General features: G+C 45.6%; 1 protein-coding gene across 3 annotated transcripts in view; it reads right to left on the bottom strand.

Annotated features, from left to right (window-relative positions):
• atrx (ATRX chromatin remodeler) overlaps positions 1–26,924 on the bottom strand; it is a 55,116-nt gene that overhangs the window by 13,105 nt on the left and 15,087 nt on the right. For all 3 annotated transcript variants that reach the window (XM_063000373.1, XM_063000372.1, XM_063000374.1), the window contains 19 exons: positions 25,978–26,139; positions 25,028–25,154; positions 24,128–24,224; positions 23,840–24,040; positions 23,619–23,760; positions 22,978–23,087; positions 20,883–21,029; positions 20,509–20,686; positions 20,272–20,409; positions 19,325–19,500; positions 19,111–19,228; positions 16,809–16,939; positions 15,185–15,279; positions 14,956–15,095; positions 13,231–13,381; positions 12,065–12,165; positions 10,024–10,132; positions 8,322–8,499; positions 7,490–7,681 (listed from right to left, as the gene is read on the bottom strand). In XM_063000373.1, the coding sequence (XP_062856443.1) occupies positions 7,490–7,681; positions 8,322–8,499; positions 10,024–10,132; positions 12,065–12,165; positions 13,231–13,381; positions 14,956–15,095; positions 15,185–15,279; positions 16,809–16,939; positions 19,111–19,228; positions 19,325–19,500; positions 20,272–20,409; positions 20,509–20,686; positions 20,883–21,029; positions 22,978–23,087; positions 23,619–23,760; positions 23,840–24,040; positions 24,128–24,224; positions 25,028–25,154; positions 25,978–26,139 (2,693 nt within the window). The remainder of the gene's footprint in view (positions 1–7,489; positions 7,682–8,321; positions 8,500–10,023; positions 10,133–12,064; positions 12,166–13,230; positions 13,382–14,955; positions 15,096–15,184; positions 15,280–16,808; positions 16,940–19,110; positions 19,229–19,324; positions 19,501–20,271; positions 20,410–20,508; positions 20,687–20,882; positions 21,030–22,977; positions 23,088–23,618; positions 23,761–23,839; positions 24,041–24,127; positions 24,225–25,027; positions 25,155–25,977; positions 26,140–26,924) is intronic.

Genomic DNA, 26,924 nt, shown 5'->3' with positions numbered 1-26,924 from the left:
AAGTAACAAACATTATTATGGTCAGTATCGGTACAGGCTTGAGTACCACGAAAAATTCAGCTTCCAGTTTCACAAAATCTTAGTTCGTGTAAGTAGTTCGACTTGTTTGCACTAATTTGCACTAAGATTTTGTGGTTTAAACTAAACTAAAAATACTAAAATCCAAAGACTTCAGAGTCTTTACCATAAATGTAAGGCTTTTGTGATTAGTACCAAATGTGTATGGTTATGTGCCCAAGTGGCACAGCGGGATATTCCGCTAGCACACCAGCGCCAAGATTCTGAACTCCTCGGTTCGAAACTCGGCATTGCCACTGATCGTCTGGGCGCCATCTAGCGGGCATAATTGGCAGTGCCTGCAGCAGACACGTTTCTGCTAGGGCGGGATGACCGGACTATGTCGGTGGGGTCTTCAAACGCTGTGTAAGGACCCTGATGGCAGATAGAGAGGCGCCTGTGCAGAGCACATGGGTGAAAAAGGGTTCCGCTAAGGGCTGCACGCGGGTCGTCGGAGGCGTGAGCAGCAATATACCCACCTCGACTGCACCTCCACTTTTTAAAAGTTTTAGTATCATAAGTTTCTTGGTTTAAACTGAAATAAAACACTAAATTATAAAGACTTTACCATAAATCTAAGGCTTTTGTGATTAGTATCCAATTTGTACAGTAATAGTTTTAGGAACAGGACTCGTAGCGTAATGTTGCAAACCCGCCACATAATGATAGATTTTAAACTTCTGCTGAATATATCTTGTTGATTCTCTGTGCTGGACAGATGTGAACAAGTGGCATGATCATTCAGTCAGGTGTTTATTGTTAAGACAAAAAAAACCCTGGCGAGCGAGAGCATCCCACAAAATTCAGTTTGTCTGTCAAGCAGATCACTAAATAATTCCTCTAATTAAGAATATTTACAGCTAGCTCTCCTCGCTGTCCTCCATCTGAGGTTAAACACACACACACTCCTGTTTAATGTCTATCGTTACTGGCGGCGTAAAGCTCGACCGTTTGCTCTGTAGAAGAATAAAGTCATGACAGAGGAAGAGTGAACGTGAGAGCTGGTGAAAGCGCAGCGCTCGGTTCATTACGACGTCAACCAGCCTCGTTCTGCCAGTGATCTATAAATGGATTCTACACAAAGGAAATTTCAGTTCTTGGGACCGTAACGAGCCAAATTACGATTTACGGAACCCATCCTGACCCCGATGATGCATCGCTTTTGGTATTGTGTGTATAATTTGTTTGCACTAGAACAAATGAAACCCTAAGGCTGTTTTCAAATGAGAAGCCAGTCTGAATAGGAACAAATTCCTATAGACATGCTTCATAGTCCACATACCGACCAGGCATAACATTATGACCACTGACAGGTGAAGTGAATAACGCTGATTATCTCTTCATCACGGCGCCTGTTAGTGGGGGGGATAAATTAGGCAGGAAGTGAACATTTTATCCTCAAAGTTGATGTTAGAAGCAGGAAAAATGGGCGAGCGTGAGGATCTGAGCGAGTCTGACGAGGGCCAGATTGTGACGGCTAGACGACGGTCAGAGCATGTCCAAAACTGCAGCTCTTGTGGGGTGTGTCCCGGTCTGCAGTGGAACAGTGGTAAACCAGCGACAGGGTCGTGGGCGGCCAAGGCTCACCGATGCGCATGGGGAGCGATCCAACAGACGTTCTGATAGAAAGGTGTCAGACTCCATGCCTCGATGGGTCAGGGCTGTTCTGGCAGCAAAAGGGGGGCCAACACAATATTAGCAAGGTGGTCATAATGTAATGCCTGATCGGTGTTTCTCGTGCAACACATGAGAACACATCAAATGCATCGAAACGAAACACAAAACGAAATATCTATCTGCCAGGGTCTTTACCCACCCACTTAGTCTGGTCATTTCACCAACCCAGCAGAAAATGGTGACAATCCGGTCCCACTCTGGTTTACAAGGTGTAAAGTAAAGCATCCATAAGGGGGCGTTCGTTTATTTAATATTATTATTTTTCTCTGCAGCCCATTTTTTGGCTCTACAGGGTTAACACACGCCAACAAATGTTCACAAAGAGATCAGACAGCACGTTTAAACAATCCAAACAACGTGCAACGATGTACTGACACGCGAGCACCGCGTGAAGATTTCGGCAGACGCTGCTTCTGACCCGCAGGTGCATGAACCACAGCCACAGAGGGGTCTGGAGCGTTGGGAGTGGAATGCGAAGGCTTGAGATATTTGTAATAGCTAACCGTAGCCAGTCAAAACAGCTGCACACAGACGATAGACACGGCCTCCATGCCCTATTCTACACAGAGCCTGATGTCAGAATAACATCGGAGCGGAGGGTGAAATCCTACCTTGGGTCACACTTGGGTCTTACTTCTTCTTTCATCCGGGCTAGGACTGAAATGTAAAAACGTCTGGATTTGGAGGAGGGGGGGGGGGGGGGGGGGGGGGGGGGGGCGTTCCAGAGTTGAAAAACATCTGGGGAGGCTTATTAGTGCCTGTTCCTGCAGCTAATTATCCTCAGTCAAAGTCTGTTCCTTCGCTCCATGAGGCCCAGTCAGCAGGGAACTAAGAACAGTAGCAAATTACTACGTTCCCACCAATGAACCACCGGGAGGACGGGCGAAGCCCCGCCCTTGCGCCGTCAGTCAGCGCAACCCTTGAGCCCGGGATCCAAAAAAAAGAGCTCAGATAGGGCCCGAGGCTGCTCCCGCTCCGGACCCCAAGCTGGGTGGCTCTCGTGTCTGGGCCACGGAGCTCTTCTTTGTCATTACGCTGGAAGTTTGCTAGCTCGCTTTGTCTCCAATTAGTTTCTCAGAAGAGTGCCGTGGCATCCTAAAGGGGTGTTTTGAATAATGACCATACATCAGAGATGGGATCTGGGGAAGGTGGGGGGTGGCTGAAGCAAAGTTTACGGTGCTCCTTTGAAAACTTCAGAGACAAAGCGGTGAATCAGCTTTAAACAGATGGCCTTCATGATGGCAGGCTTGTTTGGGTGAGGGGAAGGGCGGCCAGACCTGCTGCAGGCCACATTCTGAGGCGGGAGGGCTGTCTGGGCAGGAAGGGGGGGTGAGAAAGGCTTCCCAGAAATACCAAGAGCAATGAGGTGGGGTGGCGGCTGACATTGCTGAATCATAACTTGGTGTGGAAAGGGGAAATGGCCATGACAATAAGGGGCAAACTATTGATTTAATGCCTAATATGCACCAAAAATGGTCTTTTCCTACAGGAGTAACTGCTTAGGTCTCGGTACCAACAGGACCAGAGGATCATCGGTCCCCAGGACATTATATGTATAAATGTATATTTACCAAACATCCAAAGCGACTTACAGGACTGTGACAGTATACTGTCTAAGCAATTAAGGGTTAAGAGCCTTGCTTAAGGGCCCAAGTGACAACATAGCAAGTAGTGGGGCTTAAACCAGTGACCTTTTGATTACTAGTTTAGTACCTTAACCACTAGTATATATAGAATACAAGATATATAATTTAAAATGTTCATAAAGACTCCCTATAACCATAAAAAATAGTATTTTTTTAATGCCCCCTCTCTAACAAGACACCTGACATGAAATATAGAGTAAAATCTTCTGAAATCATTTTTTCTTGCATTGTTCGGTGTCTCCAGATCCCGTCTACGTTTTTAATATTTATTTTCCATCAAAAATGTATAATAATGTGCTTAGAATCCATGTTTTAGTCACGTCCTGTTACCCTAAGATACCCATCCTTCTAAAAATGTGGACATATTCTCATCAATCAAGTCACATTTTGAACAGAAATGTACATTATCTGTATCTACTGAAGGTCACAGGAAGAGCATTAGTAGGTTCTCCCTTGTTCGCCTGTATGTGTGATAATATTGTAACTCTGACAGACGTTTAATCTCAACGTTCATTCCTGTTACCTACATTTTCTTATAAAATAAAAATTTTTTGATAAATCACTAGACTGTGCCCAGTGTTCTCGTGCTTTTAGCATGTTCTCCATGCTGATGTATTTAATGTATACTATTTCTATGTTAAAAAACACAGTCCTCAGTCCTGTTACTCCTGTTATGTACAGCTCATCTTCCAAATGAAACCAAGGTACACATTCTGAGTAGTTAAGTGTGTGTTTCGGTGGAACGGCCCTTAACATCACAAACCACTTCAGTCAAAGTGCTACACAAGAGAGACGAACACGCCGAGTTAAAGCTGCTCAATGCAATATTTTGGGGCTTGTGTATTTGGAGACCTCTCTGGCAGGAATGTGGTACTGCAAGCAATTTAAGCAAAGCAAAGCAATAAAAATAAAGAAAATGCAACTTTAAAGTTACATGGTTGTGGGGTCAACAAGGGAACGGCGTTCTTTATTCACCGTGTGTGTGTGATGCATCGAGTCGCCGTCATTTAAACTCCAGATACCAGACATGTTTGAACATTTCTTCATCCTGCACTTTAAGCCATTCGTTTCACGAAGGTGCGCGCGTGCCAAGTTTAAAAATATTTCCAGTCCTCCGTAAACTTGGCCGGGGCGCGGCGAGAGACGGCGATATGACCCAAAGTCTTTGAGTGATGACTGACTCATCTTCATACTATTACAAGCAGCACATTCCATCCATAACAGCTGACAGCTGACTAATGTGGACATCTTAAACGTCCTAAAGGAGAGTCCGGGCCCCACCTGAGAGCCCTCGGAATCAACGGATATCATTATCCTCAGGATAAAATAGGTCACAATAAGTTAGGGTGGTAAGATGGTAGGATGGCACCATATAGCCCAAAAAATGCTCAGATTGCCCATTTTTGGATGTTCCATTCTAAAAAAAAACATGCAATACGATGCACTGATGTTAAACAAGACCTAACTCCAAATAAATGTTCCAATTCATCCCAAATGTATTTGTATGTAAGCATTACATAGTCAGTTTGTCTTCCGCTGCTGTGGATCCCCGACTGCGTTCGAGCAGGGTATATTTGCTGCTCGCGTGCCCTCCGACGGGTGCGCAGTCCTAGCGGACCCCTTCTTTACGCCCGCGCTTCAGCACAGACGCCTCGGCCTGCTAACCAGGGTCCTTGCACAGCGTTTGAAGACCTTACCCACTCGATCCGATCATTTCCCCAACCCGGCAGACACGGCGGCCAATCTGTTTCTGCCGCATGCACTGCCAATTGTGCCCGCTGGTGTGCTAGAGGAATATCCCGCCGCGCCACCTGGGCGCCTGTATTTAAGTATTTTATAGTCGATGGGCGCTCAAGTAGTGCGACAAGTTGTGCTAGCCTACAACTGCTGGGATGCAGGATCTGAATCACCCATCGATGGTATTAACAGAAAGACATGATTGGCTGTGTCCTCGATGGGACCGAGGCCCCATGATGGACTGGTGTCCTGTTCAGGGTGAACCAGCAGAGGCAAACTGGGAGAAAAACTGGAAATAGCGCATTAAAATGATATTTTACATATTATTTTATATAGTACACCCAGTGGATACCCCAGAAAATACGGAACGCAAGCTAAGCTGTGTACTGTGCACTGGACTTAGTCTTAGGACTATACAAACAAAAAACTATTAATATTTTTTACTAGTGCACACAGTATGTTTTTAACCCTATAATGCCAAGCGTATCATATTTGATACACGAGTTTTAGAGACCTCTACATCATCAGTATGTATATTATGTTTTCCTAAAAAAACCTGATGTGTACAATCTGATACTTGTCTTCTGCCCCTGGTGGATTTTGTAAGTACTGCGTGCACCAGAGGACCTTTTATTGAGAGAGATTCTTGTATTTTACAGAAGGTCAAACAAACACAGTTTAAAAAATGAGAATTTTGGGGCACTGTTTGGTGGTTCAGGCTTTAAAGGGTTAATGAGTCTCTACCAAACAGTTGAGATGATCACAAAAAATATGCAACATATAACTTAGTAAGGCTGTTTTCTTAAAGCCACAGTCATCTAGCAGTATTTCTGAGTTTAACACACGTCAAGCAAGCAGTAGATACGTCCCAGACAAACAAGATAATTTAAATACAGCTTATTTTTACCCAAGTATTTAGACTTAGTCAGCAGGCCATTAAAGGGTTTGGTTTGAGTTTGTTCAATTTGTTTAATTTTTCCCCTTTTTCCCCCCCTTTAGCGCATCCAATTGTTCAATTTGCATCGTGCTTCCTCTCTGTCTATGCCGAACCCTGGCCTGACCGAGGAGATCGAAGCTAACCTCCGAAACATGGGCAGCGGCCGGATGCATTTTTGCCACCCACACATTGATGAGTGTTGTGCCACCTAGCGTTGCATGCGGAGAGACACACCCTAAGGGCGCTCTTTCCATCTCTGTGCAGGCGCCTCCAATCAGCTGGCAGAGGTCGTAATCGCATTCTGACAGAGAGAGACCCACATCCGGTTCTTTGTCCCGCCCCCCCCCCCAACTGAGCAACCGGCCAATCGTTGCTCATACAGCCGCTCAGCCTCGGACCGGGGAGGCAGAGCTGGGTTCGATACGAGGTACTCAGAATGCAGATCTGGTTGCAGCGTGTCTTTTTACCGCTGCGCCACCTGAGCGGTGTTTGTTCAATTCTTCACGCCACTGGATAGTAGATTCAGTGCATTAAAGGGTTAAATTAGGCTAAAAACTCACAAAACGTGACAGATCAGCGAAGCCGTGGTGGCAGTGGGGGGACACGTGTTGCTTGTCCTGAGATAAATAAGAATAAACAGACAGGGCGCCCAGGTGCCGCAGCAGGCATAATTGGCAGAGCCTGCAGCAGACAAAATTGGTCATTTAAAGTCTGCCGAAAGGGTAAAAGACCGGACTGTAAGTGGACCACTGGAACACTGTGTAAGGACCTTGGTTAATAGCTCGAGGCGCCTGTACAGAAAGTAAAGGAGCGCATGGCTCTCCACGCTCGAATACTGGCCTCATGCGCGAATTCACCAAACGTGTGGGCGAATAAGAAGGGGTCAGTGTACTGCGCACGCGAATGTACCCTCCTCGGACACGACCGGAGTCTCCAGCAGCGGAGGACAGATTGACTACTTTATTGACTAAAATTGGAGGGGAAAAGGGTAAAATGCATAAACAAAATAGGAAAAAAAAAAAAAAGAACAGACAGACAAATATCTGCAGCTGTGTACATCTGGACTCTGATGGCTCTACAGTGGAATCCTTCGTCTCTAATTAGGGTTTTAAGCAGCATCGGTCCTGCAGAAGAAACTTGTTTTGGTAGATCTGGGTAAACGGAGGCGTTTCTCTGCAGCTGAGCGTGTTTGTGTGTAAAGCCCAGGGACTCTTGTTAGAAGAAGGGGACAGAGCTAGCACTAAAGTATCTTGGCCCTTTTAACATGCCCCCAATTTTTGAAAGACAAGCCAGATGAGTACACAGTGTATCGCCCCCTGTGAAGTTCAAAGACAGAACGTACCCATTACTTGCCTCATTATTATCAAGTGTGACTAGATAATAAGAAGATTCGTGTTCAGATGAGTGCAGGTGCTCGTTCTGCAGCACGACCTACCTTGGGCAACATGGGCGTAGCCCGCTTGCTTTTCTTTTCCGACGGGTCGTCCAGCTGGTCGGGCTCGAAGGTGTACAGTTCGGTCAGTTCGTTCATGGTGAAGTGGCGCTCGATCTGCTGCTGGTCGACCACTCTGAAGGACAGCGACTGCTTGGCCACCTGCCGGTCGTAAATCTTCTCCTCCATGGTTCCCTGGTGTGAAACACAGTCGAGCATCAGGACTCGATCGCACTTTGATACCAGAGCAGCATAAAACCGCATTAATTTCACCTTTTTCCTGCAATACCCTGCGTTCTCATCGATTCCACTAGATGGCGCACGCCAAACGCTACCCATCTTTGCTAAAGCCGAGTCTATCTGGTCTACACACAGATATTCATTCGTCACATTTGCCATCGCACTGAGCCCTACTACTACCCCTCTGGAGTCGCCTATCGCGCCAGCGTGATATAACCACTTGGCTGGTTTTAAACCTCACACATGAACTCATGTCGAAAGTGCTGCTTTAAACGCTGAATTGGTTTTGTTTAGACGGCGATCCAAGTAGAAACAAGGATAAAAATAATAAAAAATACGTAAAATAATCACATTCACGCACGTGTAAACGTGCACATAATGGAATGAATCTAGCGTTTCATTTATATTCAAAAATTCATCCTTTAATCACGAAAATAAAGGTTTGAACGTGAATTTATATTAGTTCCACACCCCCACCCCCACGCCCGCGCCCGCCCGGCCCGTCTGTCAATTTTAAAAACCCAGTGCGGCCCTTGAGCCGAAAAGTTCGCCCACCCCTGTACCAGAGGGTTCGTCGATAGAGAGATTTCCTCACCTGCGCCAAGAAGCGGTACACGAAGACCGTCTTGACCTGGCCGAAGCGGTACACCCTGAAGATACTCTGGATGTCGTACGACGGGTTCCACGAGGCATCAAAGATAATGACCCGGTTTGCTGCCACCAGGTTAATCCCTAGTGATCCCGCTCTCGTGGAAATGAGGAACAGACGACCCCTTTGAGAGGGAAGGGGGGAAAAAAGGGTAAAACACATGGAAGGAGGACGCAGCATCAAGTACGAGTCATAAGCTGGGTTTTTTTCTGGACCACACACAGATACAGTATGAGCGTCATTTCTATGATTCTATGTTGGACATGAACTGCCAGAACACCCTGTGAAAGTCTGGACTTCAAAAATCAGGTCCAAAAGCTGGTTTGCTCATCAGATATTTATTTATCTGACAACTAATAACCAGACAACTGCAGAATTATTATTATTTATTAGACTTTGGACTATGTGAGGAAACCAGAGCTCCCAGAGGAAACCCATACAGACACGAGGAGAACATGCAAACTCCACATAGAAAGGACCTGAACGCTCTACCTTGGAATCAAACCCAGGACCCACTTGAGTGGATTAATAGTGTGCATGTAAACACAGTAATTCATTCCACTTGATTTCATTTCATATTATAGAGGGTGCTCGAGTGGCACAGGGGTAAATTATGCCAGTCATAACCAAAGGCAAGTGCTGTGCTTTGTTAGCTTTATCTATTATGAGTGCGTACGATTATTAAGCAGTGTGTTGCACCGACATCTGTAACCGTCAAATCTTGTGACCCTTAATGGGCATCCATTTATCTGCTGCTTGCATCACTGGTTCAGTGGATCCAGACCAGCAAGATTACTGGACCAGCACTGGCACCAGTGAAACCAGCACAACCCGGACCTGGATAAAGCAGTGGCAAAACAAGAAAACGAATAAATGATACGCACTCACTCACTCACTTTGTTAACCGCTTATCCAATTAGGGTCGCGGGGGGTGCTGGAGCCTATCCCAGCTTTTTTCAATAGGTGCAAGGCACACAGTAACACCCCGGACGAGGCGCCAGTCCATCGCAGGGCAGACACACACACACACAAACACACACACCCATTCACCTATAGGGCAATTCAGTGTCACCAATTAAATTGACTGCATGTTTTTGGACTGTGGGAGGAAACCGAACAGAAAGGACCCAGACCGCCCCACCTGGGGATCGAACCCAGGACCTTTTTGCTGTGAGGCGACAGTGCTACCCACCGAGCCACCCTAATAGATTATACTGTGAAGAGAAAACTGATTGTCTGATTATACTGTCTGATGAACCTGGGAAGGTTCGAATCTCGGCTCTGCTACCGGCTGGGCGTCCTCTAGCAGGCACAAATGGCAGTGATTAAAGAGTGGGGTTATTAATGCTGTGTAAAGTCCCTGGTTGCCCAGGGTGCCTGTACAGTAAGTGGAGGAGCGCGGCGTGGCTCTCCGTACACAAATAATTATGAGAGAATAAGAAGGGGTGGACTGCGTATGCATCGAAGGGAGTGCAAGTCAGGCGACTTTACACCCTCCTTGGACGCCATTGGGATCCCCAGGAGCGGATTGGCTACGCTATTGGAAGAAAAAGGGGGTAAAAGGCTGTAAAAAAAAAAACCAAACAATTCAGTCTGACGTTTCCTTTGAGAGGTGAGGAAAGTAGGAAGCTTGGAGGAAGCCGTTTACCGAATGTTGGTCATGTCGTTGAATTCCTCAGCCCATTTCTTCCTCATCAAGGCGTTGGTGGAACCATCCAGGCGGTAATAGTCGATGTTTCTGAACCATTTTCCTTCACCTTTAAGAAGAACAGTGAAACAAACGCTTGGTTAGATGTACTGTTCGCTTCACTGATTATCAAGAATCAAGAATAATTGATCAAAAACGAAGAAGCTGCCGCTCAGGTGGCGCAGCGGTAAAAAGACACGCTGCAAACCAGGGCTGGATTCTGAGTACCTCGTATCGAATCCAGCTCTGCCTACCCGGTCCGAGGCTGGGCGGCTGTATGAGCAACGATTGGCAGGTTGCTCAGTTGGGGGGGGGGTGGGACAAAAAACCGGATGTGGGTCTCTCTCTGTCAGAATGCGATTACGACCTCTGCCGGCTGATTAGAGGCGCCTGCACAAGAGATGAGGAAGAGCGCCCCTAGGGTGTGTCTCTCCGCATGCAACGCTAGGTGGCGCCAAACTCATCAGTGTGTGGGTGGCAAAAATGCATCCGGCTGCTGCTCATGTTTCGGAGGGGATATGGGTTAGCTTCGATCTCCTCGGTCAGGGCAGGGTTCGACATAGACGGAGAGGAAGCACGATGCAAATTGAACAATTGGATGCGCTAAAGGGGGAGAAAAAGGGAAAAAACTAACAAAAAAAAAACAAAACGAAGAAGCTGTGATGTGTTTGATATTCTGATGGGAAACTAGGGATGTAACGATGCAAATCGGTTATTCGTTTAAGACGAATCAATATTCACTTTAAACAGCAGAGGGCGCTGGCGCTATTCACCACGCCTGGTTGACGGCAGTTCACAAAGTTGCCAGGTAAATGTATTTATGTGAGGATACTTTCTTTATTTGTATTATTCATTTATTTATATAATGTTGGATTTGTTGCATTATTTGGCATAGTTTGTACCCACCTCAGAAATAAAAGGGCCTTCATTATTTAGATAAATAAAGATAAGCACAAATACAGTATTTTATTTTATTTTTTTAAAGAGAAATAATAAAAGGAAACTATCATTTGTGTTTTATTTCATTTTGTTTAAAAAAATCGAGAAAAAAAATCGTATGGTGAATCGTATCGCATCGTGGGTAGAGTGTATCGTTACCTTGGCGGTAATCAAATTTACATCCCCAGACGTGCCAGATGTTTTCTCAGGTGAAGAACGCACACAGATAGGTGGCCGAGTGAAGCGCAACACCCCCCCCCCCCACACACACACAGTGTGTGTTCATAACTAACATTACTGTATGTTTCCAATTACCTCTCTGTGATCTTTTCATTATAAATTGCAAAGCCTTAAGCAAACATTTTTGGTGGGATGAAGAAAAAAAAAAAAGCATTCGAGGTCTAATCATTTTGGAAATGAAAGCAAAAACAGCTGCTGGAGTTTAATTAAGGAAAATGACCTTATGCCAGGGGCTTTATGAGTGTGTGTGAGAGCCTTTAGATCTGCATCAGATGTGCGTGAAGGTGGAAGATGTGCTCCTAAATTACCCCACACAGCCTTTAAATCACGGCCATAAAACACGAGGAGTCGCGTAGCTTCGCTCGGCCGCGAGATAAACACACGCGGGCGAACACGCACTTAACCGCACGGTTCACACGACCGCACAACGAGACGTTCCTAACACGCGGGTCGGGTCTGTGCCAGGACGTTTGGCAACGCGGACCGTGTGCCACCGAGTTAACGCGCCGTTAATGAGACAGCGGGCTTAACCAAGCTACTTAACGTCCGACCTCGGGTTAGAAAACTGCATAAAAAGCAAATCTAGCATAAAATTCACTGCATAAACAGTACTTCATGCGAAAGGTTTATGGCATCCGAGCACAAGAACTAACATAAAAATTCCAGAGCACGCGTACATAAAATTATATTCTGCACATCCAACGCCACATAAATCATTCATCCCAGATATCCAGCAGCTCGTTTACGCTTCGCTGGCAGAGAAATCAGCCGAGCCACGAGTACGCAGCATAATTCCAACACCTGAGCATAATCAATGATTGACCTTTGTACGGAGACTCCTTCCCCTCCTCTTTGGCTCTACCGGCCAGCTCCAGGAAATCCTCGATGAGGTCCAGTGAAATCAGCGACTGACTGAACACCAAACTGAAAACACAAACCACACAGTTGATTAGTATCCCACTTTTCCTCCCAATTTAGTCAACAGGCTAATTCTCTGACTCAGACTTCCTTTGCTGCTGCCGGCCACTTCTTTTCACCTGCCAGAGAGTCTCACGGAGAGCTGTATCGTGTACTAAGAACGGCGCACTGCTACCTGCAAATTATCCATCTCTAGTGCAGTTGCGTCAACCAGCCAGCAGAGGCCGTAACCGCAGCGGCAATGAGAAACCCTCGGGCACAGCTAATTGTGTCCAATTGTGTGTGTTGGACGTTATGATCTGGTTTGGGATGTAGCTCGTTTTAACATAACACGCCACAGATGTTAAAATACTGGTCTAGTATTTAAAGGGTCCCTGGTTCAAGCCCCACCACTGATAGGTGTCCACTGTTGGGCCCATAAGCAAGGCCATTAACCCTCAATTGCTTAGACACTATACTGTCACAAGCCACAAACCACCAACGTGTTGTTGGGTGGTCAAGATTTATCAATGCCAAGGGCCATAAAGGCCATTACGTCTTTTTACAGACCAACAGGAGAGCTAGTGTGGCTCAAACCTGCAGCTGGTACGGTAGCAGTCCCCAACCTTTTTTGCAGCACAGATCAGTTTCATATAAGATATAATTTCACGGACCAGCGGGGGCGGGAGGATTTGAAATAGAATAACTACAGAATGGAAATCAGTGTGAATCCTGAGCTTATTTTCGATGCAACAAGACGCTCCCACCTAGTGGTGATTGGAGACAATAACACCCGAAGAGTTTTGGACATGTAATTGCTCTTGTAGCGGTCTCTAATTATTTATTCTTTCTGTGCGGCCCGGTAATAAATGACCCACGGACCGGTACCCGGTGGTTGGGGACCACTGGTCTAAAGCAAATAAAAAAAAATAAAAAAAAAGGCAGAGTTTACATCGACCGACCTTTATTATTTTCTATTTCTCTTTCATTTCAGTGATTTGAAATCGTTTGACATTATATATCGAAACATCCTGACGTCTCTCAGACACAAACGATCGAAGGTTGACTCGACTTCAGTCCCGTTAAACTCACACTTTATCGTCCACATCCTCAGCCATCCGCAGAATCTCGAACAGCAGCCCTATTTTGCTGGAGTGCTCCAGAATCTCGGCGTCCGCTTCGGTCACAAACTCCTTGTACCACTCGGGTGACGGGCTGCCAGGGTTCGAGCTGCTGGTACGAACTATATAACACACACAAACGCACAAAACACACGCACACTTAGATCTAGTAATTAAAATAGCTGACATGTCAAGGAACGGTTACACACACAACAGTAATGACTGTTCATAAAGGATATAAAGCAAGAATTGTTTATAGCGGTTTGTTTTTTGGTCTCTGGTCATGTGCTTATATAATATACTTACATTTATTAACAGAGAATACATTTATTCTGGCTTGTTAGGAACAACAATCACAGGTAATTGTAAACACATGATTACGTTCATTGTTTTATTACCTTTATACTTTTTAGGCTCGCACCAACTAACCTTTAAAACTGATTAAATAAACAACAGTAAAACAGCTGGCAGCAAACATTCATCACCGATTGGTCGATTTACGACATATAAATTAAAGAAAACTGTTTATGTTGGCCGAATTAGAGCTTTTAGTCCGTTTTCTTAACTTTTACTTCCACATAAAACCCCAAAACAAAACAACTGGCTATACGCAGCTCTCTGAGCCATAACCTTGTTGGTTCATCAGCAAACCCCTGAACCCCAAATGGTTCCTGACGATGTACCCTATCTATAAGTTATTCAGAAATTGTTCCAAATCTATCTGGGTGCTATCTGCGTGTAGTTCAACACTGAGTCTAATAACACACACACTTAACTACTCAATGTGTTTTGGTCAATCTCAATCTCAAGCAACTGTATTTAATTTTTTACCACTTTAGCGTAGTCAATTTGTCTTCCGCTGCTGGTGGAGCCCTGATTACAGTCGAGGTGGGTAAATTGCTGCTCACGCCTCCTCCGACCAGCTTGCAGCCCTTAGCGGAACCCTTTTTCACCCATGCACCCTGCACAGGCGCCTCTATCTGCTAATCAGGGTCCTTACACGGCGTTTAAAGACCCCGCCCACATAGTCCGGGCATCCCGCCCAGTCTGCTGCAGGCACTGCCAGTTATGCCCGCTAGATGGCGCCCAGCTTTTAAACCGTATAATTTATTGTGCAAATGATGGAACAAACAAAAAAAATGTTTTATATATATATATATTTTTTTTTTAGTAACAGGACTGAACATTGGGTAACAGAACTGTGTGTCTGTAAGTGTGTGCATACATGTGTGTGTGTGTGTGTGTGTGTGTGTGCAAAGACAGAGCTGCTGAGAGCTCGAGATCTCAGCAGTGGTGGGGTAGCGTGTTACTGTATGTAATAAACACTCATTTAGCATTTATTTACATTACACCAGCACATGAGCATTTATTCATTTTCCTCCTTCTTCACTGTTGTTTTATAGTATAATTAATATAAAATGTGAACTGTTTGGCACACTGAGGTATTCGGTACAGAACACAGCACACTAACGTTACCTCCACCAGCCACCTCCACTATAAATATCCAGACGTTTAAATATTTATGCTAATTTCATGCAGGTGCCTGCAGAGTATAGACCACTAGAGGGCGCTTCATGGACCACAAGTGGTTTAAAAAAAGGCTGAATGAACGCACGTGTGCGGCCCGTGAGACGACCCTCGTTATCGAGCCGGGCACCGAGGTCGAGAGCCGCTCTGAATGATAGATGAACCTTACCTTCCTCCACAGGCTCGGCCCTGTTCCGCCCCTCAGGGTTTCCTCCACGTGAGCTGGTGTTCCACTCTTTAATCACTTCCACATCATCGCTATCAGACTTGTCTGAGCTCTGACCCTTGCCTTTCCCCCGTTTCTTCTTCCTGCGTTATTTTAGTGGAGATTACATCTGTTAGGACGCAAGAAACGGCCACAGCGAGAGATCTAACGAAAGATCAAAGCGGTGTCTTACTTTTTGGGCTTCTCGTCTTCGGACGTCAGGCTCATCGAGGACTCCTCGGTCTCGGAGGCGATGAAGTCGTCCATGCTGTCCTCATCAAAGTAGCCCTGTTAGCAACGGATTAAACACAGGAACTCGATGTGAAGCAAGAGAAACAATAAAAATATAATTTAATTTTAGGTAAATTCTATTGCATAGTTCTATTTGTTCTAATTGTTAGTATGTTTATCAGAATGCAACATATACATCATGGTTTATACTGACGGGGGAAAACTATAGATGTTCATTTCTTTTTTTTTATCAAACGTCTGATTTTATCCTGGTCAGGGTCATGGTGGGCCCAGCTCCATCATCTATCATAAAGCTTCGGCCATCCCCACTCTCAGACACGGCCGATCATGTCTGTGTAGACCCAGAGGTGGGCTAGGGTAACAGACCACTGCGCCACCCAAGTGCCCAAAGAACTATTCAATTTTATTTAACTAACAGCAAGAAACGTTTCAATCATTTTAACCCAGTTAATTTCCATATAGACTAAATCTGTCTGCCCCATACACACGAACCCAGACACCAAAATTTGGCTGGTGTTGCTCACTAATCAATAGGAAAGGCAGGCATGCCGGTCCTCTAAATATTTTTGTTGGACTCCTGGGCCAACGATGACTATGGCATTATCTGATCAGAGCAAATTCATGTAAATGTGTGGAAGATTCCATCTCCACACACGTACCTACACTTATCCAACTGTAGGCTCCGTCTCTACTAGGTAGGGGTGCATTCACATGAGAAGCGTTTTGCACTATGCTCACCTCAAGCCTCAGCGCAAAACATCACTTTGCTGAGCGCTTGGTTTGAGCGGTGTGGTAAAATATCATCAAAGTGTGAATATGAGACGAATTTGTGTGGAATAAGCGTCAGATCCAGTCTGAAAGCTCCACGTTTATCTGTATTTTCCTCACTGTTTCACTTTTAAACTTGTGTTACAGCTCGAGGTGCTAAGAATGTGTGAGAATCAGCTTTTTTGAGAGTCTAATACACTTAAACACTTAAAATAAAGCTTAATGTGGATTAAAGTACTAAAAGAAGGAGACAGGAGCACTAAACTTCTCTTCATTATTACTGCTCAGTAAGTTCTCTCGCTTTTACCGCGCCATATCAAACAGTTCGTCTCATTGGAGGCGCTTTGAAACCATCAGCCACTTCTCAAGTGAATGCACCCTAAGTGTACTTATTTATATAAGTTTGGTAGACCACCATGGCACAGTACCCACCACTGTGGAGACCCGAGGTTGAATTTCAGTGATGCCACCGAAATGGTCGGGCATCTCAGAGACACAATAGACCTCGTCTGAGGGACTAGATGATCCCCCGTCCCTACTTAACTGTGAGTAGGTAGAACAGCATGGTCCGACATACAGAGAAGGAATGTGCTGGCGTGCAGCCCTGCCCGGTCAGCGAGGGCATTGGGCAAGTAGAGGGAAACCTGGAAATATCCATAATGAGATGAAGCCAAGCTTACTGTTCCACAATTTAGACTACTTCTGTGCTAATAACACGACTGACTGTACATACAGTGATGAGCACACATGAAACATCAGCGCTAGGAATAAAGGTCTGCTGCTCTTTGTACATTTACCTTGTTTTCTTTACTGATATAGTCCAGCTGCAGACACCAAGGATGGGTCCAGATTCTGCTCAACATCTGGAAGTCCTGGAAGAGCTTCGTGCCCGCTCTACCTCTTCCCCCCTCCAAGGCAGAACCCACACCTGCTCGAATAAAAGCGCCGGTTTATTGAGTTGTGACAGCTCATTATGGACCTGAACAAACTAACAAGAACCCCCGACCCCCCCCCGGAGCAAGTACGCCGTGGTCCCGTTTCGGTAGCACGTGGGGTCCCGACTTCAAACGGGTTGAAACTGGTTACAGCTGTGGAGGACGAGGAGAGCGTCCAGAAACCTGCTCTTCTTTTCAGACCACCTTAAAAACCTCATGACATCGAACATCAGGTCAACGGTGATTTAATGATAGTGTAACTTTATTCAGTCTTTAGAACAGTGAGGCATAATGCCTTCCACATCGCCTTCCAAAACCAAGGGTATTAATATTTATTAGGATTTTAATTTGCCTAAGATTCATCAGTTCCAGTTTTTAATGTCAAACACAGTTATGGACAATTTAGTATCTCCAATTCACCTCACTTGCACGTCTTTGGACTGTAGGAGGAAACCCACACAGACACGGGGAGAGCATGCAAACCTCACTACATCTGGGAATCAAACCAAGGACCTTCTTGCTGTGAGGCAACGGTGCTACCCACCGAGCCATACTCTTCTGGTAGGGCTATACATGAGATTTGAGTGTGAGGTCAGGCACTGATGTTGAATGAAACGGTCTACGGTGGGTAGTAGGGATGTAACGATACACTCTACCCACGGTGCAATGCGATTCACGATACTGGGTTCACGATACGATTTTTTCAAACTGAAATTGAAGACAAATGATGACAAAGTTTCCTTTTATTATTTCTCTTAAAAAAATAAAATTAAATACTGTATTTGTGCTCATCTTTTATTTATCTAAATAATGAACGCCCTTTTATTTCTGAGGTCGGTGCAAACTACGCAAAAGAATTTTGAATTAAGCCCAATTTGGCTGAAAAAACCCGAATTTGGCAACCAGGCGTATAGCGCCAGTGACGTCAACCAGACGAGGTGTGTAGCGCCAGCGCCCTCTGCTGTTTAAAGTGAATATCGATTAACTGCATTGTGGTGCATCGTTACATCCCTAATGGGTAGCACTGTCGCCTCACAGAAAGAAGGTCATATGGGTTTGATTTCTAGGTGGAGTTTGCATGTTCTCCCCTTGTATGTGTGGGTTTCCTCCGGGAGCTCCGGTTTCCTCCCACAGTCCAAATCCATAATCTTGTGTAACCAGTAACTACCGTTCCTGTCATGAACGGAACCAAAGTGTAAAACATGACGTTAAAATCCTAATTTGTTTATTAATTGTTTGTAATTAAATGTTACACAAGGATATATCAAACACAGTCATGGACAATTTTGTATCTCCAATTCACCTCACTTGCACGTCTTTGGACTGTTGGAGGAAACCGGAGCACCCAGAGGAAACCAACACAGATACGGGTAGAACATGCACACTCCACTCCACCTTGGAATCAAACCCAGGACCTTCTTGCTTTAAGGCGACGGTGCTACCCACCGAGCCATGATTAACATTTGCAGCTATAACAGGCCATACTCTTCTGGTAAGGCTTTTCATTCAACTGATGTTAAATGAAATGGTCTAGTTAATGGTCAGTGGGCGGCACGGTGGGTAGCACTGTCGCCTCACAGCAAGAAGGTCCTGGGTTCGATTCCTAGGTGGAGCGGTCCGGGTCCTTTCTGTACGTAGTTCTGCATGGGTTTCCTCCGGGAGCTCCGGTTTCCTCCCACAGTCCAAAGCCATAATCTTGAGTAACCAGTAACTACCTGCCCTTTCATGAATGGAACCAAAACCATGACGTTAAAACCTAATTTGTTTATTAATTGTTTGTTTAACGTCATGCTTAACACTCCATGGTTACATTCATGACAGGAGCGGTAGTTACTGGTTACACAAGATTCATCAGGTCACAAGTTTAATGTCAAACACAGTCATTAACCTCTTTGGTTTGTGGGAGGAAACTGGAGCTCCCGGAGGAAACCCACGCAGACACGGGGAGAACATGCAAACTCCACACAGAAAGGACCCGGACCCCCTCCCACCTGGGGATCGCACCCAGGACCTTCTCGACAGTGTTACCCACCGAGCCACCATCCCACCCCACATTAAAATCCTAATAAATAAATAAATAAAACACTAACGGTCAGCAATCTAATTCATCCCAAAGGTGTCAAAACCGAGCGTCAAAATGAAGAAACTGAAAGTGCACTCTCACCTGTAAAGTGCTCCAGGTAGAATCTGTAGAGCTTGCACTGTATGGGAGACATCCGCACCGCTAACACGTACTCGTGTTTCGGAGGGAGGAATTTGGTCAGTGCTGTGTAGTCTCTTCTCTGTAAACACACAAAACACAATTCAGGACTTCATTTTCATTTTCCACATACATACAGGAGGAAAAAAAAAAAACCTCCCCGTGAGTCAGGGCTTACCTGAACGCATCCCGCCAGCATCTCGTACAGGATGTGTGCACGCTTCTTCATGATGCGCACGTCGGTGGGCGTGGAGTCGGCGCACTGGCCGTTTTGGATTGGGTTGATGAATCGGTTCCTGAACTCCTTCACTGAACCCAGTAGGTTCTCCTTGATGAAATTCACCATGCAGTGGTCTTAAAAAAAAATTAAAGCAGAAGTGCAGGAACTGTGAATATAACACGACAAAACGGCGAAACCACTCTTCCCTTCAATTATTTCTTTATTATAGACGTCCAATTGCTCAGACAAGTGTGCAGATGTGGGGCTATCATCAGCAACCTGGCAGTGGTGGATCATTCTCAGCACTGGAGTGACACTGACATGGTGGTGGTGTGTTAGTGCGTGTTGTGCTGGCGTCAGTGGATTAGACACAGCAGCGCTGATGCTGCTGGAGTTTTTAAACGCCTCACTGTCACTGCTGGACTGAGAATAGTCCACCGACCAAAGATATCCAGCCGACAGCGCCCCGTGGGCGGCGTCCTGTGACCACTGATGAAGGTCTAGAAGATGAGCGACTCAAACAGCAGCAATAGATGAGCGATCGTCTCTGACTTTACATCTACAGGGTGGACCGACTAGGTAGGAGCGTCTAATAGAGTGGACAGTGAGTGGACACGGTGTTTAAAAACTCCAGCAGCGCTGCTGTGTCCGATCCACTCATACCAGAACACCACCATGTCAGTGGCACTGCAGTGCTGAGAATGATCCGCCACCTAAATAATACCTGCTCTGTGGTGGTCCTGTGGGGGTCCTGGCCATTGAAGAACAGGTTAGAGAAACGGACGGACTACAGTCAGTAATTGTAGAACTACAAAGTGCTTCTATATGGTAAGTGGAGCTGATAAAATGGACAGTGAGTGTAGAAACAAGGAGGTGGATACTGAAAAACTAAGCCAGGTTCTCACATTCAATCAGGTTGTTCTGAAGCGGTGTTCCGGTCAGCACCACCCGTCGCCTGGTTCTAATGGAGTTCATGGCTTTGGACACGGCCGAGGCTTCGTTCTTTAGGATGTGCCCCTCGTCGCAAATAACGAAGTCAGGACCTGTAGCAGCACAACAAAAAAAAGAGCAGAAAATAACCTTTAGCTATAAGATATGAAGCATACTTTAACAAAATAAGATATAATACAGGTGCACTTCACCTGGGTCAACGAGAGACTTCTGGAAAATTTCTTTGAGTTTTTTGCTCTTGATGTTGCGCCCCTGCGTGAGGTTACGGTACATCTCGTAGCCGATGATCATGATGCCGCCGTCTTCCTGCCAGCTCTGTAGGGCTTGTGCTCGCTCCTGAGGCCGCTTTACCGTGGCCAGCTCGGTCACCTGGAGCACAACCGGACAGAGAGTGCTAAAGTTGGATTGTTTACATGCTTCCACCCGAGACTGACAACTTAATAGAAGTTAAAATCAACAAAACACAGACTTCATTATCTATTATTATATATTCTCCCTTTAAAAAGACTGTATACACAGGACAGTACTTAGACTCTAGTGGTGTAACAGAGAACCAAGGCTCTACCTCTAAACTTTCATCATCCTTCAGGCCCTCCTGCCACTTCTCGAACTCATTAAGCCAGTTGAGGACGGTGTTGAGAGGACACACCACAAGGGCCGTGGAGAAGTTGACCTTCTCGCACAGGAGGATGGTGTGAAGGAACGTCACCACCTGCAGGAGAACACAAAAACAGCAGCATAGTCAGGTCACAGAAAAAAATCCTCATTATTATTATTATTATTATTATTATTATTCCATATTCTCCTCAAGTATATAAGATCCAGGCTGTGGATCTTTGTGGGAACGCATCACTCCCACATTCGGAAGCTTCCTATTCCTTTCCAAATACAACCTAATACACTTATTCAGGTCTTTAAGGCCCTGCATGGCCTGGTTCCCACCTATATTTCCACTGTACCTGCTTTCAGGCTTCACAATATCGTAGATAGGGCTTTTAGTGTGGCTGTCCCAAAAATTACGGAACACTCTTCCTTCTTTCAATGCGTGTACCTCTTTCCCACATTTCAAAACAACTTGAAGCCCATTTTTCTGCGTCTAATAACTGGGCTCCGGTGGCGCAGTGGTAAAACATGGTAGCCCATCTCGAGAAGGAATCTCAGCTCTGCTATCAGCTTGCAAAATTTATTTATTTATTTATTTATTAGGATTTTAACGTCTTGTTTTTACACACTTGGTTACATTCATGACAGAAACGGTTCTGTCATGATCAATTCATCAGTTCACAAGGTCATATCGAACACAGTCGTGGACAATTTTGTATCTCCAATTCACCTCACTTGCACGTCTTTGGACCGTGTGAGGAAGTCGGAGCACCCGGAGGAAACCCACGCAGACACGGGGAGAACATGCTTTGTGTAGGTAAAGGGAGGGATAATGTCTGAAACATGAGTTTGCTGACACTGGGGCGGCTGATTAAGGATGCCAGTGTGTGGCACTCCATACGCGATAATGCGTTCTGTGAGACCCAGCACAAGGGTGGGCAATTACATTTTCCAAGGGGCCACATAAGAAACTGGGACTGTTGTGGAGGGCCGGACCAATAAGGTGAACTTAATTCTGCTCAATATTAATTTTATCTCTTTATAAAAAGCAGTAAATTGTACAGTTCTGATAATCTGTTACTGTTTAGATGTTACAATCAGAAGTAGGCAGAGTAAAAACATCAACATTATTTCACTATTTCATCAACTAATTTCTCAAAAACAAATGTGAACAATGTGCAGGTTTTTAAACTTTACACCATTTAGTTTGGAGTCTAATCACCTCATTTGCTGTTTTTCAGTCCTTTGTTATTGTTAGATATTCTTTTTAAAATCACAAAGCTGGTCCTGACTGCTTCAGTTCTGGACGTGTTTAGTTGGCGAAGCTTCAGGTGTGACGCTCCGCATCGTTCATGTTCTTGTATTTCTCCGTTTAGTAGCGTAACAGCGATTTAAACCCTAAATTGTGATCCTTAACCAGCTTTACACCTGACTTCAGTGAATAAATACTTCAGAAGTTCATGTTTTGTTAAAAACTCCACCGTCAGTCACACTCAGTTCTGTTCGCCGACACATTACGGTGAAGCCCGATACACTCGCACACACGTAAATCCAAACTTACGGAAATTTAAAGACAGCGCTCGCGTCAAAAACAATCCTGTTATATTGCATGTATGATACATTTATTTACGTCTGATTTTTAATTGCCACGGACCTCATGCGGGCCGGTTGGGGATGTCTCCAATGGGGCCGTACAATGCCCAGGTCTGCCCTAACAGGTGAAAATAAGTGGTCTAAAAGGCCTCTTCGATTGGTGTGGGGGTGGCGGATACCAGTGAGAGAGCGTTTCAATATGCCACAACTGGATTGGGTGAAAAAAGGACGTGTGTGGGGGAACTCGAAATAACGACTTGATTTAAAAGAGTATTTTTAAGTATTGATTTATACATTTATTTATAGAATACAAAACATATGCATTTACCTGTCTAATTACTGTTATCTATCTGAATTTGTTTATCAATTCTGATATTTATTTGTACAGTGTTCGTAGTTACCGTGAAAGGTGCATATAAATAAAATCCTATTATTATTATTATTAAATATTATTATTATTGTACCTGAAGGGTTTTTCCCAGACCCATACAGTGTGCAAGAATACAGCCAGAACCTGCTGACTTCTCCGTCTTCCTCACAGACTCACAACAGCAATCCCACATGAACTGTACACCTGTAACACACACACACACACACACACACACACGTCATATCATCACACAAGAGCAAAAAGACGCAAATCATTTACATTCTCAGCACACAGCGGACACTTTTATCCAAAGAGACTTAGACTACTGTGACAGTATATTGTGCAAATCAAGGGCCGAACAGTGGCAACCTGGCAGAGGTGGGGCTTAAACCAGTGACCACCTGATTACTAGCCCTAAATCTTAACCACTAGGCTACAACTGCCACTGCCAAACAGACATGTTTTAGTAATTAACATTTACATACATTTTATCCAAAGCGGCTTACAACTGCAACTGTATACATTGCAAGAAACTGAGGGTTAAGGGCCTCGTTCAAGGGCCCGACAGTGGCAACCTGGCAGATGTGGGGTCAATCCCCCCCCCCCCCCCCTTATCAGATCAGACTGAAAAAATTTATAATTGGGAATTGGAAATGACCAGATTGGGAGATAAAGGGGAAAAAAAGACTATGGCGTTGCCAGATAACAATAAAATCCACCGATTTCTTGACTCACCGTCCACTTGATGAGGTTTCAGCTTGGTCACCAGGTTCCTGTGGACCTGAAGAAGCGGCTCCTTGGTCTCCTCGTCCTCATCCAGCACCAGCTTTGTGGTAATAGGGCAGGCGACTTGTGACGACTCCTCCACCACGATGGTCTAGAAGAACACAAACTTCATCACGTTCTCTATTCTCAGGTTTTACTTTGTAACCCACGTTCTATCGCACGTTACATACCTCTCGCAGCTTATCTCTCAGCTGCTCTCTCTCTGCTATGCGCATCCGTCTCTCCTCCTCCTCCTTCAGCGCGTTCTGAGTCTCCGAGCGCAGCTTGTCGTCCTTCAGGATCTTGCGGAGCTTCTTGCGGTTCTTCGGCGTGCCCTTATCATCATCATCGTCCCCCTCTCCCTTCTCACCTTCTTCAGCTTCGTCGCCGCTCTACAGACAGGAGAGCTGCATCAGACGCACGGCCGGCGCGAGGCGACCCGTAGCGGTTTGCAAAACGCCACAACAAAACGTCGTTACCTTGTTATCGGAGGAGGAGTCTTGCACTTTAATCCGCCGTCGCTTCTTCTTCTTCTCTTTCTGGTAGCTCCGGTCTTTGTCCGCTTTTTTGGAGGATCTGCAACGACGATATCCAAACAGTCCTCCACAATTTAATCAATACACCTTCATTTGTTTCTACATACATAGTTTTCCCAATTTTCCTCCCAATTTAGTCATATCCAATTACCCGACTGCATTACGCTTCCTCTCTACTAATGCTGATCTCCACTTCTGATTGAGGAGAGCAAGACCGACACACGCTGTGCAGTAGCCGACTGCTTCTTTTCACCTGCACGAGGCGAGTTCATACGAGAGACACACCCTGAGACACCCCTGAAGCTGAGAGGGTTAAGGGCCTTGCTCAAGGGCCCAACAGTGAACTCACAACCTCCTGATTAATGTTACTTATTTACTAGGGTTTTAACGTCATGTTTTACACTTTGGTTACATTCATGACAGGAACGGTTGTCACTCATTACACAAGATTCATCAGTTCACAAGTTTAATGTCAAACACAGTCATGGACAATTTTGGATCTCCAATTAACCAGAGTGCACGTCTTTGGACTGTGGGAGGAAACCCACACAGACACGAGGAGAACATGCAAACTTCACAGAGAAAGGACCCGGACCGCCCCACCTGGGGATCGAACCCTGGACCTTCTTGCTGTGAGCTGACAGTGCTACCCACTTAGCCACCGTGCCCACTTACCCCCCCCCCCCCCCCCCCATTAATGACCCTAAGCAACTAGGCTACCACTGTCACGAAGGTAAAAGAAATAAGAATGAAACTGAATGTCTGTAAATGCACTGAAGTCTAGACGTGTGAAACCTTGATAATGAATCATAATTAGATCATTAATAACTATCATATCCTCACCGCGTTCTCCTCTTGTTGCTCTTGTCGTCCTCGTCCTCCTCGCTCACCTCCTCACTCAGCGCCGACTCGCTCTTCGAATCGGAGCCAGACTGCTTGAAGTCCGAATCGTCCGAGTCGTCGCTGTTCACTAAAGCAAAGTGGAATGGACGAACAGCAGCGTTTACAAACGTCCTGACCAAAACCTCCCTCCATCAGTGTCTGGTGTGATGAAGATGAAGGTTTTTATCCATTGATGGAAAGATGAGCTGAAATGTGCGGCCAGGGTTCTGCAAGGATAATGCGCTAACACACCAGTGCTGGGATTCTGAACTCCCCGGTCGACAGGGCGCCCCCTAGCGGGCATGATTGGCAGTGCCTGAAGCAGACAAAACTGGCCATTAAACTAACTGTTTGTTAGTTTGTTTATTTGTTTATTTATTAGAATGTTTACACTTTGGTTACATTCATGACAGGAACGGCAGCCACTGATCACACAAGGTTCATCAGTCATGGACAATTTAGTGTCTCCAATTCACCTCACCCGCCCCACCTGGGGATCGGATCCAGGACCTTCTTGCTGCCACCATGCCTCGCAGAAGGCCGGACCGGAAAATGAAAAATGGGTGGGGCGACAGTGTTGACAGCTGTGCAAGGACCCTGGTTAGTAGCATCAGGCGCCTGTGTACATGAAGCGGAGGAGGCTGGAAGTCAGGGTGTGGCTCTTCGCCCGCGTATTCACTAAAGGCGTGGGCAGATAAAAAGGGGTGTGGACTGCGGACGTGTCGGAGGGAGCGTGAGGCAGGTAAATTACCCACCTTGGACACGACCGGAGTCTCCAGCAGTGGGAGGTGAATCAACTACACTAAATTATCTTCGAGATTTTTATGATGATCTGAATCCTGAAACACGAAAGGTCCAGCAACCTCTTTCATTTAATTCATCCAGAGGCACCCCGAGCTTCGGTCACTTACCTTTCCGTCGTCCTTTCCTCTTCCCTTCCTTCTTGCTTTTGGCCGGTTTCTCGTCGTCCGTGTCGCCCTCGCTGAGCGTCAGCTTCTTACTGAGCAGCTTGTGCCTCCGTCCTTTCGCTTTCACCTCCACGTCCGATTCGGAGTCTGAGCTCGTCTCTTCGTCTGCGAGGAGAAAACATGAACCGAGATGAGGAAAAACACGGAGCGGGCGTGCATTCCATCTTCTCTAGCGCAGCGGACCACAACCTTGCACCACGGACCGGTTTCATATAAGATATAATTTCACGGACCGGCAGAGGAGGGAGGATTTAACTATACTGCTCACAAAGGATTGAAAATGAGCTTTTTTCGCTGCAACGAGACGCTGCACCCACTTGGGGATGATAAGCGACAATAACACCAAAGTGTTCTGGAAACGGAAGCAGTGTTCTTTCTGTGCGGCCGGTAATAAATGACCCACGGACCGCCCGGTGGTTGGGGACCACCGCTCTAGCGGAGTAATCCTAGGCTGCATTCGGCTTGGCAGAAACACAAACTAGTATTTTAACCCGGCACCTAATTTCCCCCGTGTACAGAGACATCAGGTTTTTAAAAAATATAAATAATAATAATAATAATTGAATAAGCAAATCTGAACAGGCATGAACACGAAAAGAACTTTTCCATGTACGCCCCCTTGTGGAGGCTTTACGTTACATCTTGTAAACCACAGTGGGACCAGATTGCCACCACTTCTATTAATTAAGTACATTTCGCTATGTGTTTTGTTTGTGTTGAATGGGTACTGGTACAAAAAGAAAGAAACAAGCACTGGACTACATGAGCAAAAGTATGTAGACGACCCTCCTAATTATTAAGCACGCACTCGATAATTCCCACAGTCTTCTCAGAAGAATGACCGCTGTTACAGCTGTAAAGATCACACACTGGTCACTCTACTTCAACAC

This window comes from Trichomycterus rosablanca, chromosome 8 (genome assembly GCF_030014385.1).
Source record: "Trichomycterus rosablanca isolate fTriRos1 chromosome 8, fTriRos1.hap1, whole genome shotgun sequence".
Classification (NCBI taxonomy): domain Eukaryota; kingdom Metazoa; phylum Chordata; class Actinopteri; order Siluriformes; family Trichomycteridae; genus Trichomycterus; species Trichomycterus rosablanca.
This window is presented reverse-complemented; position numbering and strand designations above follow the sequence as displayed.